At 54.1% G+C, this 12567-nt stretch overlaps 1 protein-coding gene across 3 annotated transcripts in view; it reads right to left on the minus strand.

Moving 5' to 3' along the window:
- PLXNA2 (plexin A2) overlaps positions 1–12567 on the minus strand; it is a 139181-nt gene that overhangs the window by 36069 nt on the left and 90545 nt on the right. For 2 of the 3 annotated variants that reach the window (XM_042013565.1, XM_042013566.1), the window contains exons 9-11: positions 9672–9786; positions 2122–2322; positions 290–386 (exon numbers count right to left, since the gene is read on the minus strand). In XM_042013565.1, the coding sequence (XP_041869499.1) occupies positions 290–386; positions 2122–2322; positions 9672–9786 (413 nt within the window). Of the gene's footprint in view, positions 1–289; positions 387–2121; positions 2323–5732; positions 5880–9671; positions 9787–12567 lie in introns of those variants that run through there. The other variant, XM_042013567.1, reaches the window with a different exon arrangement.

The raw sequence follows: 12567 nt of genomic DNA on the forward strand, positions 1-12567 counted from the left end.
CCCCTGGGATACAGCTGGGATTGAGAGATTCCCCCGGGATGCAGCTGCTCCTGGACTTGCCCGCCACAGCACGAGCTCGGCTTTGGCTCCCCAAGCCGCAGGTGCCCCTGCACAGGGGGATTCCTGCACAGCCAAGGCAGTGTCAGTGGAGCTCAGAGAGCAGCACCAGCAGTGCAGGGAGCTGCTCTCCTCCTCAGGGGGATCCTCAGGGGTCACAATGCCTCTGCCCCAACAGCCCCTCTCCAGCCCCCCACCACCATGACCTGAAGCCAATTCAAGCAGATTTTACCTTTCAGATTCTCTGGGTTGTCAATGACGAAGTTCCCGTTCCAAACCACGGCAAAGTCCACTGCCAGGTTGCTGATGTCCATCCCATCATAGAGGTACTGCAGGGGAAGATCCACAACGAAATGCTTGGGGAGACAACACTCACAGACAAAGAAGGCTTTTTTGAAAGAAACCATCCTTATTCTCTGCTTAAAAACATCTGCTGGTGCCTCAGACACCACACTTTTACACTTCATCTCCAGGGTTCTGCTTTGAGTCCCTTCTCCTCACCAGGAAGAGATAATTAAATCAGGTCTAGTCCTTGTGAGAGGTAACAGATTAATTATTCCACTCGCAGTGGTTGCTTTCGTCACTCAGTCTCTGGTTTAGCAACACAGCCCCTCCAGTTCACCAGGCTGGGACTGGTGCCTTCAGGCTGTTTCTTGCCCAGTTCGTGCACCCCAGTGTGACTGGGAGCTGGGAAATCCCACTGGGACCTTTGCTGGTGGAATAGGAACAGCTGAGCAAAAATAGCTGGTGCAGAGCCCCAGCCACTGCTTCAGCCTGCTCTGGGATAGCGCTGGCTTGAATTATTCCCCTTCCTATGGACATCCTGGGGGCCGTGGCTGAGTGAAGCTGGATGCTTCAGCTGAACTCCCAGTGAACGCTGAAATTCCCATTATCACACCCAGCACTGGCGAGGCCTCACTCTGCTGCTCCCTTTAGGTCAACCAAGAGCTGCTAAGATGACTTAAAAAGGTGAGTGAGCATTGCCATCCTCTCTGGGATGAGGGAAGGGTGATTTCAGCAAGGCAGACTGCTCTGCCTGTCCCTGGGGAGGAGTTGTGCAGTTTTAACTCACATTTGACTGTACTGGTTCACCCTGCCTGGGTTTTACTGAGCTGGTGTGGAACAAGAAGCTGTGAGTCCAGAATGGCCCTTACATCCTTCCCCTACCACTTCCTGTCAGCCTAACAGCAGTGAAAGTGCTTCTCTAATGCTTATAAATCACTCTGGATAGGAAAAGTACCGTATACTATTAATACATTTATTATCCACCAAGCTGCGAGGCCCAAAGACGGCCAGCAATGTATAAATATCCAGTAAAATTTTTAAAAATTCAGAACTTCATTAACAATTTAAGACCATCTGCGCTGAATATTCAAGCGGACCCTGTTCTGCTGCCTAAAACAAACTGACTGTGCCCTGTTTGCCCAGGGCCCTTCCCGAGCACATGGTGAGCAGAGGAAGGGCCACGCTTGTCCCTGCTCGTCCCCCAGCTGCGAAGGGCCACAGGAGACCCAAACGTGGGCTGTGGATCAGCTGTGCGTTTGCCATTTGCGTTCTAGCAGCCCCAGGTACCCACCAGGGTGACTCTGGGGTGCCCTGGGGTCCATGGCAAGGCTGAGCCCCGTCCTGTGGAGGGGGATTATCCTCCCCTGCTCCTCCGGCAGCATCGCTGCGGAGATTCCCCTCTCCCCACCGTGCTCTGCTCCTCCCCTGGCAGTCTCCCTTTCCCCCTCCTTCCTTCCCTGCTCTCCAGCACTGCTCTATTCATCCAGCCACCGTGACCTGGAACTCGACAGCTCCCCGATAAGGGGTCTGTGATTCTCCTTATCTGGCGGTGTGGGAATTAGCCTGCCTTAACACCCTCTGCATTCCTTCCTCCTCCTCCCCTTCCCCCGGCTGACCCCCCACCGGCAGCCAGGGGACTCCAGATAAGGGATCTCCTCCCCGTGACTGAACCCCTCGTGGGCATTCTCCCACCTGGGATTCAGGATTAGAGACTTCCCACCCTCCCCGCGGCTGTTTGGAGCTGACACTCCCTTTCCAAAGGTTCCCCCCCGCTCTCACCGAGCTGTTCTGGCACTGCACGCTGGAGCTGTTGAAGCGCAGGGCGGGCACCCTGTGGATGATGCCCTGGATGCTGAGCACACACTCGTAGCCCCTCTGCCCCGACTGGGGCTGGGGCAGGTTCCTGGCCTTCAGCGTGATGGGCTTCACCTCTCCCACCGGGATCAGGATCTCCTCCGTGGGGAAGAGCTGGGGGCAGTCCTAGGAGGCAATGAGAGACGTGCGGGGTTAAGGGTGGGCTGTGGTGGAGCTGCAGCTGTGACCTGGTCTCGGGCCACCTGCTCTGGTGGCAGGGCCGATGTCCCAGCACATCCCCAGCGCCCAGGGCCTGCCACTCCCCAGTCCAGCTGCAGGTGAAGTGCAGGGACACAGAACCCCCTGTGCCCCGGGGCTGGCACTGATGTCCTCGCTGCAGCTGCACAAGGAGGAACACCCTCTCTGGGGACAAATCCAAGGTGTCCTCCCCGCTCTGAGCTTCCCCCGGGTTTTATCTGCGGAGCCAGCATCTCCTGCTGTACCCTCCTGAGGAGCACAGCCCCTTATCAGCTGCTCCAGCCCTGCCGAGCCCCCTGCTCTGGGAGGGGACGGGCTGCTCCCAGCCACGGGGGCTTCTCCTAATCCCATTTCACCCCTCAGACCCCTCGTGCTGTGGAGTGAGATGGATCAGCCCAGGGTGTGCTTCCCTCTCACCACCAGGCACTGTTCTGCTCTGCTTTATCTCAGTAAAATTAGGCCAAGGTGCCATTCATTTCTGAGGTGACATTAAGTTCTACTCTGTCTGCTCTCACTCCTCTCCATGCTCCAACACCTCCTGCCTTCCTGAACCGCCCACCAGCTCCTGTGGCTGGCAGTGTTCTCCTCAGCCTGGGTGGGATTTGTGCCTCTGCCAGCTGGGTGGGCAAAGCATCCGACCTGAACTGCCCCTTCTATCTCCACATCACAGAGTGCTTTGTATGCGAAGGGACCATAAAAATCATTCCTGGAAGTGTCCAAGGCCAGGTTGGATGGGATTTGGAGCAATCTGGGATAGTGGAAGGTGTCCCTGCCCACAGCAGGGGGTGGGATGAGATGATTTTCAAGATCCCTTCCCATCCAAACCATCTGTGATCCCGTCAAACACCATTCCACAGAAAAACAGATCTCCAGTTCCCCCCAAACACAAACTGAATGTCCAAATGAAACCCTGAGATGGACCACAAAAAACAACTTAGCAGCACCTGGTAACTTTGTGACACCCCTCCCATGAGATCTCAGCATCCCAAACATTATCTCTGCACGGCACACTGGGAAATACAATTTTTCTTCAATTTCTACACCGGGAACTGCACCACGCTGAGACAAAGGCTCTGACCATCAGCAGTATTTACATTCTGCTCAGCTCTGATTTGCTTTGATCTAATGGAACAAGGTACCTAAGTACCTGTGAGCACCTGACACGGAATGATTAATCCTGAGCTAAAGCAGGAGTTTAGAACGAACACCCTGACATCTCCATCTCTGTTCCCTCTGCCAAATCCCAGACTGGCACCCTGAGCCCTTTGCCCCCCAGCCTGGGGATGAAAGGAAATCATCCTGATGGCGATGCCAGGACAGCCATCCTGCCCAGGATCCCGCTAGCACAGTGTGTCCAGGGGGAACATCCCCCCCTCCCCAGCCCAGGCTCCCACTCCAGCTCCAGCCAGGGCCAGGGGAAGTTGTTTCACCAGTGGCTCAAGCGAGCAGTAAATGAGGAACAGACGCTCCCTTGGTCTGGAGGAGCCACTAACTTAAACTGCAGCCTCATAAACCTTTTTAGTGGCACTTTTCCTTATATATATTTTATTTTATTTCTAACAGGGACTTTCACGGATTAACAGCCAAGAGTGATTTCAAACTCCATCAGCCAGCAAGCTGTGCTGGGGAGGGAAGGGAAGGCCTTTCCTGCAGTGGAGTGGGTTCGCAGGCTGGAAGGGAATGGCATTCCCAGCTTCCCACTGACCCTGGGGCTGTGGATCCCACCCCAGCTCACCACCAGCACACTCTGAGGACTCATGGCATTTTCCACCCCCTGCCAGCTCTTCCAAGCTGACTCTGCACACTCATTCCTTCCTCTCCTTACACACCACATGCCTGTGCCACCTTCCACTCAACACCTGCCTGCATTTAAGGTTTTGAATTTCACCTCAAAGTCACATCGAGCACTGACAGGAGACAAGTGGCTCTGCTCCAGAGAGGGGCCCAGCCCCACGGAGCGCCCGTGGTTTGGAAGGAAAAGCAGCCTGGAGCTGCAGAGTCCTTTACCCCGCTAGGACTGAAAACAAAAAATCTCCACGCGCCTCACCAGTGCGAGAACTTCAGTGCACAGTCCTGAAAATAATGAATATGTTATGGACCATTATCCTTCCTGGCCAGCGCCATCCGTGAGGCGCCTGCTAAGGAAGGGCTCCTGCCTCTCCAGGCACGGGAGAGGACTCCTGTTCCCAGATCTGCTCTCTGGTGCTGAAAACGTTGGTAGCAAAATCTGTTCTGCCATCATTAGAGACAAGTGGGACAAAATAGATTTTTTTTTTTTTCATTCCTTTGGTTCCAGTGGAAGGAAAATGTCACATTGGGATTGTGAGGAAAGCAAGGCGGGCGCAGCCTGAGCAGAAGCAAGGCAGCCCCTCTGTGCTGGCTGACAGCTGCAGTGATCACACTAATAAGGGATCCACGTTTTGGGATGGAGAGATCTGTAAGAAGATGCCAGACTCTGGAAAACCCAGGATGCTCATGGGGAGCCACACTGCTGCGGGCAGTCGCTGCTGTATTTCTCAGCTGAGCGAGGGGAGCCGCGGGAGCTGCCAGGGCTGGTCAAGGGTTTGGGTTGGCTCAGACCCTGCACGTGCTCTGGAGCCCCTGTGAGCCATTTCCAACCTCAGTGCTCAGCTTTCAGGGATTTTTTCTTTGCCATTTGTTTTTTAAATTGCTGCTGCAGTAATATGCACCCATGGCCCTGGACAGCCATGTCCCTGCACCCCAAATCCCTGCACAGCCACAGCCTTGCACCCTAAAACCCTACAAACCCACATCCCTGCACCCTACATCCCTGCACAGCCACAGCCCTGCACCCTAAATCCCTACAAACCCACATCCCTGCACCCCAAATCCCTGCACTCCCACATCCCTGCACACACAGCCCTGCTCACAGACCTTGTGTGGGGGTTTTGGCTCTCACATGGGTGCTGCTGCAGGAGAACAGCCTGGCAGCGTGGTTTGTCCCTCCACCACCTCTCCCAGCTGCTCCCTGGCTGTAAAGCCAGTTTGCAGACAAATTATTTCGTTAGGGGTTTATCATCAGCTTCAGCAGTGCCCCAGTCAGTGCTGATTCCCTTCAGAGGAATTTCCTGATGAACTGGGAAGGGGTTGGCAGCACCAGCCCTGCTGCTGGGGCCAGAGCTGTGGCCAAGATCCCTCGTGTCCCTGCTTTGTCAGGCTCAGCCTGGGTGCCCCATTCCGCGTTTCCTCCCCAGGAAGAGCGAAACACCCAGAAAACACCGAATAGAGGTGATGGAATACACAATTTGTTCCATAATCAGTTTACTTTGTTTTTTAATTCATGAGCGGTAAATCCTGCAGCAAGTTAGGAAGGCCATTATTGCCTCCTCTCACTAAACAAACACGCAGAATCCTCTCATTATCCTCCTTGACTTCCCTCCGCCAGAATAAACACGGATCAGATCTGCTGGAGGAAGACAAGGCTCCGATGCCTGAGTGGCACAGACTCTTGGGGAATATTCTGCCTGTGAAGTAGCAGCACACACAATTTACAAAGACATTTTATGCTTCTCCAACACTTTTTAGCCTCAAAGACTTTAAGGTCTATAAATACCTTAAAGACCCGCGTTCTGCAGCTGTCTCTGGAGCAGAACAGAGCACCCATGGTTATTATTTGTGTTTAACCGAGCAGTTTTAGTAGGTCAAACCTCCTTGCTCTTATTTGGAAAAAAAAAATTGCCTAGAAATGGCAGGCAATTCTTCTGACTACGGGATTTAGCCCAAATGGCAGAAAATAGACTGGTTTTGTACTGTTCATCTTCAAAAAACCCCCACAAACTCTCCACAAATGTTAACTTGCTGCACATATTTTGAAGTTATAAACATAACCCAATCTGGCACGTGAATGTAAACCCCTGGTTCGCAGTTGTGTTCCCAATGATATAAATTACAGTCCCTGTCACTCATGGAAACACATTATCCTTCATTTATGCCACTGGAAAGGAGAGCAGACCCTGTTCCTTAGAAACCAGACATGAAAGAAAAGCAGCTGGAGCCAAGCCTGGTAAATTCCTTCCCCACACCATTAGTCCTGAGCTCCGGGCACGTGCTGTAACCTGGGTCTTCTCCATTAATTTGGGAGGCAGGCGGATATTTACAGCCATGGAAAGGCTGGAGGGAATCATTCCCTGCTGTAAACAACCCTTTGTGTGCCAGAGGTGAGGACAGGAGCCATTCCCTGGGGACAGGTTACAGGCAGGAACATCTCCCTCTGCTCCCTGCAGCTCTTCCCCGTGCGGCTCCTTCCCTCCAAACACCAAACATCCACACCGCGGATGGAAAAGGCATTGCCACTGCTCAGAGCTGGGGTAGTTTTGCTGAAGCCAGGCTTTTTGTTCCTATTTCAGGCAAAGGCATCTCCCCAAAGTCAGGTGTGACCCAGCAAAGTCATTGGCTGGCTTTGGTGGCCTGAGATGTGGCTCTGAGTCACCTCCCGCACATCTCAGCTCTCCTGGGATGGGGATTGGCAGGACAGGCACGAGGGTGGGTTGATTTCGATTGGTGTCCTTCAAGGCACATCGAGCAGCACTCAGCACCCAAGGGCACAGCCAGGGGCAAGGGCGTTGCTCTGACATCAGTGGGAATTTAAAGGAGTCACAACGGAGCCGGAATCTGGCTCGGCACCGAACTCCCCGAATCTGGAACTCTCCGTCCCCAGATCAGCAGCCCTCCTGTGGGAATGGCATTATCAGCACACACTGGACATCAAAGAGGGATGGGCCCCACATTCTGGGGAGCTAAGAGGATTTATTTGGTTCAAGCTCTCCCTGGGATGGGGTGTAAGGATGTGTTTATGTATCCACATTTCTCCTCCTCTGGAAATTTCAAACATTTAGAGAGAGACATCATGAAACCTCAGACACACACAAACCCAACCACATCAGACACATTGAAATCACATCATTGGCTTGATCTGGAGCTGTGTAAAGTGGGCCAATCAATGCTCCACACCCAGGAGAATCTCTTGGAGAAATCCTGATTTAGTGGGAGCAAGGTCTGAGCAGGCACCTTCTGCTGACAATGAAGCCTCTGGCCAAGAACAGGATGGGAAAATAATTGCCTACCTAATTAGGAACTCCTAAAGAATTGGGTACCTGGAAATGGACACCTCAGAGGAGCTGGTTCCCCCATGTCAGAAATTCCCATGAGGGAGGATAGCAGGAACAGCCAGCTCCGTCCTGCAAGTTCCCTCTGCTGTAAAGGCTGTGAAGGGCTCTGTATTCATTGAGTGGTGACCCCAAACCACGTGTTCCACGTTTGCACTTTTCCAAAAGCACCCACCCCCCTCTGGGGCTTCCTCTGCACCCCTCACATCGGCCCCTGAGCTTGGACCTGAGCAAACACTTCCTGCTGACAGGGCAGGTGGAGGGATGAGCAAAGCTCTCTGGGTTGTATTTTCATGGAAGGCAGGGCAAAAAAGCAGCATTTAGCTCGGTCAGTAGAGGCAGAAGCTTGCAGTGAGCAAGAGCACAGCTCACGAAGAAGGAATTTCTCTCCCTCATCTCCTCGTGAAGTGGCTGAGGCTTTGAGCTCTTGTTCCTCCTCCAGACAGACAACTCCTGGGAGCATCAAAGGGAGCTCGTTACACATCCAGTCCCACTGGGACGCCAATTCTGATGGGCCAGGAGTAAAAGGGAATATTCAAGATATTTTCCCTTGAATTAAATATAAAGATGCGAGCAAATTTCCAGGCCGGTGTGAACACATGTGTAAACCTTACATAAGGAGAGGCACAGGAGACTGAAAGTAGGGCACAGACACGGAGATCACGGCTCCAAACACCACTGGCTCTGCTGGGGAGGGAGCGAGGGTGAGCACAAACAATTTCCTAATACATCAGGCCGTGACACAATGAGAACATTGTGATCTGCGTTGGGTTAGGAGAGGAAACTCTTCATGAGGCATTTATTTATTTCTGTGCTAGTAAAGAGCCCGTAGTAAAGGCATGATCACCATGCTGCGTGTGAGGAGGAAACTCATTGGTCTTAAATAAACAAACAAATTTATTTGGGGTGGTTTTGCCTGTGCTCAGAGGTCTGGAGAAGAAATGATGGACAGCAGAGCACTTGTATCGTTATCATCAGCCCTTATCAAAACTAATCCCAGGAAGGTGTGAGATATCCCAAAACATCCCCTGGTAAGAAACAACCTCTGCAAGATGAAGAAGACAGAGGAAGTTCTTCAGAGACACGACAGCCCTGTGATCCCAGGAGGAACTTCCAGAGATACCAACTCCGCTCTCTCCCTCTCTGTGATCTCAGGCAAGTCCTGGGTGCTCCCAGGAGGAAAACAGAGACAATGGGATTGTCCTACTTTAGCAGAGACTTGCCAGACACTTCTGGCAGGGTTGGAGACCCAGAGAACAGAGGACTCCAACTGAGCAGCCTGGGAGGACAGGGATGCTCTGAGTGTGAAGGAGAAACCTCCCCATCGCTCAGGAGGAGGAGACGCAAAGGGTTTTGCTTTGTCTTTATACGGTCTCATTTCAGGTGCTACAAAGCTGTTTGTAGGAACAGTGAGGGCAAAGACCGGGACCTTACCAGCATCAGGACCTCAGCAAGATGAAGCAGGCAGGGGCATCAGCCAGAACGAAGGATGCAGAAACCCCAGACCGAGGGTTCCTGGCCATGTTCAATCAGGAATTTGTGCTAACAAACCCCTTTCCTCCCGGGATCCCTCAGCCCTGGGACGCACAGGAGAGCTGGCAGAGCCATTCACGGGCTGTGCCTTTCCAAGTGTTAAAAGCATTTTTGGATTGGAGCCCCACACCTTTTATGAACTGCTAAGAGAGATGGCTCCGGGTCCCCAGCGCTGGAACCCGAACCAACTCCCTTTTCCAAAATCCGGGGCTGTGCACTTTGGCAATTCCCTTCTCCACCAGTCCACAGCCATAAATCCCAGCCCTGCCAGCACAAGGCACCGACCAGCCCCAGCCAGACCTGCTGTGGCCCTCAGACAAAGCAGAGCTGCTGAAAGGTGCTGGGTTTGAGGAGTCCTTGGGACCCCCCGAGGGAAAGCCCTGCAGTAATTACTGTAATTAATGAACCTGGGCATTCCCACACAGCAGGGGTGGGATCAGATCTGGCGTTCAGGTCAAGAGCAGCACTTCAGTGACACCAACACCTCCCTGCTTTAAAGCTGCATCTTTTTGACAACACGGAGACCCACGGGAAGGCAACAAACCTCACAGAAACTTTCGTTCTGCTGCTTGCGGCACAGAAAAGCAAAGGATAAAGGGAAGAATCCCGGTGTGGTACCTCAGAGACGTTGATCCGTCCCTCCTGGAAGGAGCAGGTGGTGGGGTCGTGGGTGCAGAGGTTCCGGTACTTGCACCAGTGGCAGCGGAAGGCGCTGTTCACACAGGACAGGCACCTGGGGACAAAGGAGGGGTCAGCACAGGGCTCAGCACAGTCATCTCCAGGCTTCACCAGAAATCCAGGCTTCCTGGGAAAATAATTTCTTTGAGGGGCGTGGTTTTGATACAGCAAAAGTGAGAAACGCGTTTGGGAAAACACACAGGCTCAAAAGACAGACTTTGGGCAGCCTCACAATTTATTCCACAGTAAAATACAAGCTGGGATTTATTGCACATCACTGGGTTGGTGTAAAGTAGAGCAGGGCATTGTACAGGCACCAGGCTTGGGTTTCAGTTTCTAGAAAAGAAGGCAAGCCTGGCAAAAATGGGATCAGTTGTTTTACAAGTCAGGAATGCGCCAAGTCAACGGCAACACTTCTGCCTGGCCTTGGAGCGCAGAGGGTCCAGCAAGTGCTTTTGATTCATGTTGGGAAAAAAAATAACTGTTTATGAAATGTTTTTGAAAGAACACAGACCCTTTTCAGCCCCGGGGGGCCCAGCTGCCAGCAGAGTGCCTGGGTGGGTTTTGTTCCCCACTTGCTGCCGCCACAGAGATGCACGAGCTGTGACAGCTGCTGATCCTGGCAGTTGCCACCTCCTCCATCTCCGAGGCCACCCCTCCTGCCACGTGGCAGCTCTTGGTGGCACAAGGATCAGCTGTGCCCATGGAGTCAGTCCCGTGCCATAACCTGTGGCTCCAGGCACTGTGGTGCTGCCTGGAGAGGGAAGTGCCCGGGGATGTGCTGGAGCAAGGCCAGGGCAGGCAGACAAATGTCACCAGGGAGGTGGCAGTGTGGCCTCGGGCAAGAAGCTCTGGAAGAGGAGGAGAGAGGCTCTGCAGCAGGGGCTCCCTCGCCAGCTGGGCACAGGGACCAGGGCAGTGCGAGCTCGTGTGAGCTGCTGCCACCAGAATGAGTTCTAATACCTCACTTGTGTTCTCCTGATGCCTTCCTGGTGGCCCCAATAGCCAAGGGAGCTTATTCTAATCATGCACGGGCAAATCTGGGGGAGAACACCGAGTGCTGCGAGCTTATTTAATTACTCATTTGTCTGACCCACTTCTGTCCCTGTTTGGGTCTGCAGCACCTCACCCACCTGCCCTCACCCAGCCTGGCCTCCAGCATTCCCAGCAGGGGCTGCTGGAGCTCCCAGTTTCCCCTCCAAGGGAGGAGGATCTCCCTGGGCACCCAGGCCAGTGGTTTGGTTTGGCACCTCTCCCTGTTCCGTGGTTTCTGTAGTTTCCTGGCTGCTGCTTCCAGCTCTCCCCCGGCCTGGCAGTAGGGCAAGGTGGGATCCTGAGCTCCCAGCTTTACACCGGGTCACCACCCTGGCTCTTTCACCCCAGTCCACCTTTCTCAAGAACCAGTGTGTCTCCTTTGCTCCAGAAAGTGCATCTCTCCACCCACCTAGTCCTTACTAAAAGACACTTGTCAGGGAAGGTTCCCTGTCCCACCTGCAGCCCCCTGGGGACACAGAATCCGTGGGCCTGAGCTCCTAACCACCTCAGTCCATGGGGTCACAACATCACAGGAGGGTTCCCAGGACCTTCCTGCCCATCCCCAAACCCCTCCTGTCCCTCTCTCCCCGTGTCACCTCCCAGGGGTGAGTGCATCAGATGCCACACAGCCCAAAGCAGCTCCCCTGCTCCCCGCACACCCAGCACTGCAGCAAGGAGCCTCAGGATCAATAGATCTCTCCTCTCTGCTGGCTGAGCCCTGAATTCTGCCTCCTTTCTGCATGCCGTGATTCATTCCTGCCAGGCTGGCTGTGCCCTCCTTGAACTCTGTGATAACGAGTCTGGAGTGATGTAAGTGCTGCAGAATTTACCACCCTGTAAGCACTTTATCTCCAGACACAAAGGGGGGGAGGCACGGCCAGATGAAGCCGAGTGACAGGCCAGGAAGGATGTATTGCTTCTCCTGATCCAAACCTCGGCTCCTCCATGGAAATAGGGGTCCCTGGAACGCCATTCCTCATGAAAATTCTGCACTGGGAGAATGCAGAGGAGCCTGGGGGAACTGCAAGTGCTGCTGGTGCTGCACAGCCTGACCGAGGCACAAGGGCCTGAGGAGACAGCTGTGCATGAGGGGCAGCAGGACAGGAGCAGGAATCCTTGGGATTATGGATATGGATCCCACAAGCAGCACAGGGGGACTGAAGGATTCCCTGTCATCCCGGTACCTCTGCTCTGTGCTGTGGCTCACAACAGAATTTAAATTAAAAATGAATGCCTGCCTAGGAAAGCCAGCGGCCAGCCAAGCACACAAACACACAAACCCTCTTCCAAGGGCATCAGGAAAGGCCCTGGAGCTTGAGGCTTCAAACCAGCACAGAAGGGCTGGGAGTGACCTTGTGCTGGCACTCGGTGACTCCAGCAGCTGCCCCTGCCCCAGGAGAGGCTCCCAGCCCTGCCATCCCCATCCAGCTGCTGGCAGGTCCTGCCCGCAGAGCCGGAGCTCGCTTTGTTTCCAGAGAGAAATCCATAAACGCTTCAGGTCTGAAAATGTGTTTTTAAGGCCGGCCGGCTGCCTGCTGCCTTCCAGTGCCCGGGGGGATGTGATTCCACAATCCTCAGCAGCACCGAGCCCTCCATGGAGCCTCCACTGGGCCTCCCACATGCCTGGGCTGCAGCCCACCTTCCCCTCCTGCAGCCCACCTTCCCCTCCTGCAGCCCACCTTCCTCTCCTGCAGCCCACCTTCCCCTCCTGCAGCCCACCTGCCTCTGCCCACATCCCACCTCCCTCTGCCCGCATCCCACCTCCCTCTGCCCGCATCCCACCTGCCTCTGCCCGCATCCC

This window comes from Corvus kubaryi, unplaced genomic scaffold (genome assembly GCF_017639235.1).
Source record: "Corvus kubaryi isolate FWS band 111438036 unplaced genomic scaffold, C.kubaryi_AGA036_p1.0 split1-37355, whole genome shotgun sequence".
In the NCBI taxonomy this organism is placed as follows: Eukaryota; Metazoa; Chordata; class Aves; order Passeriformes; family Corvidae; genus Corvus; species Corvus kubaryi.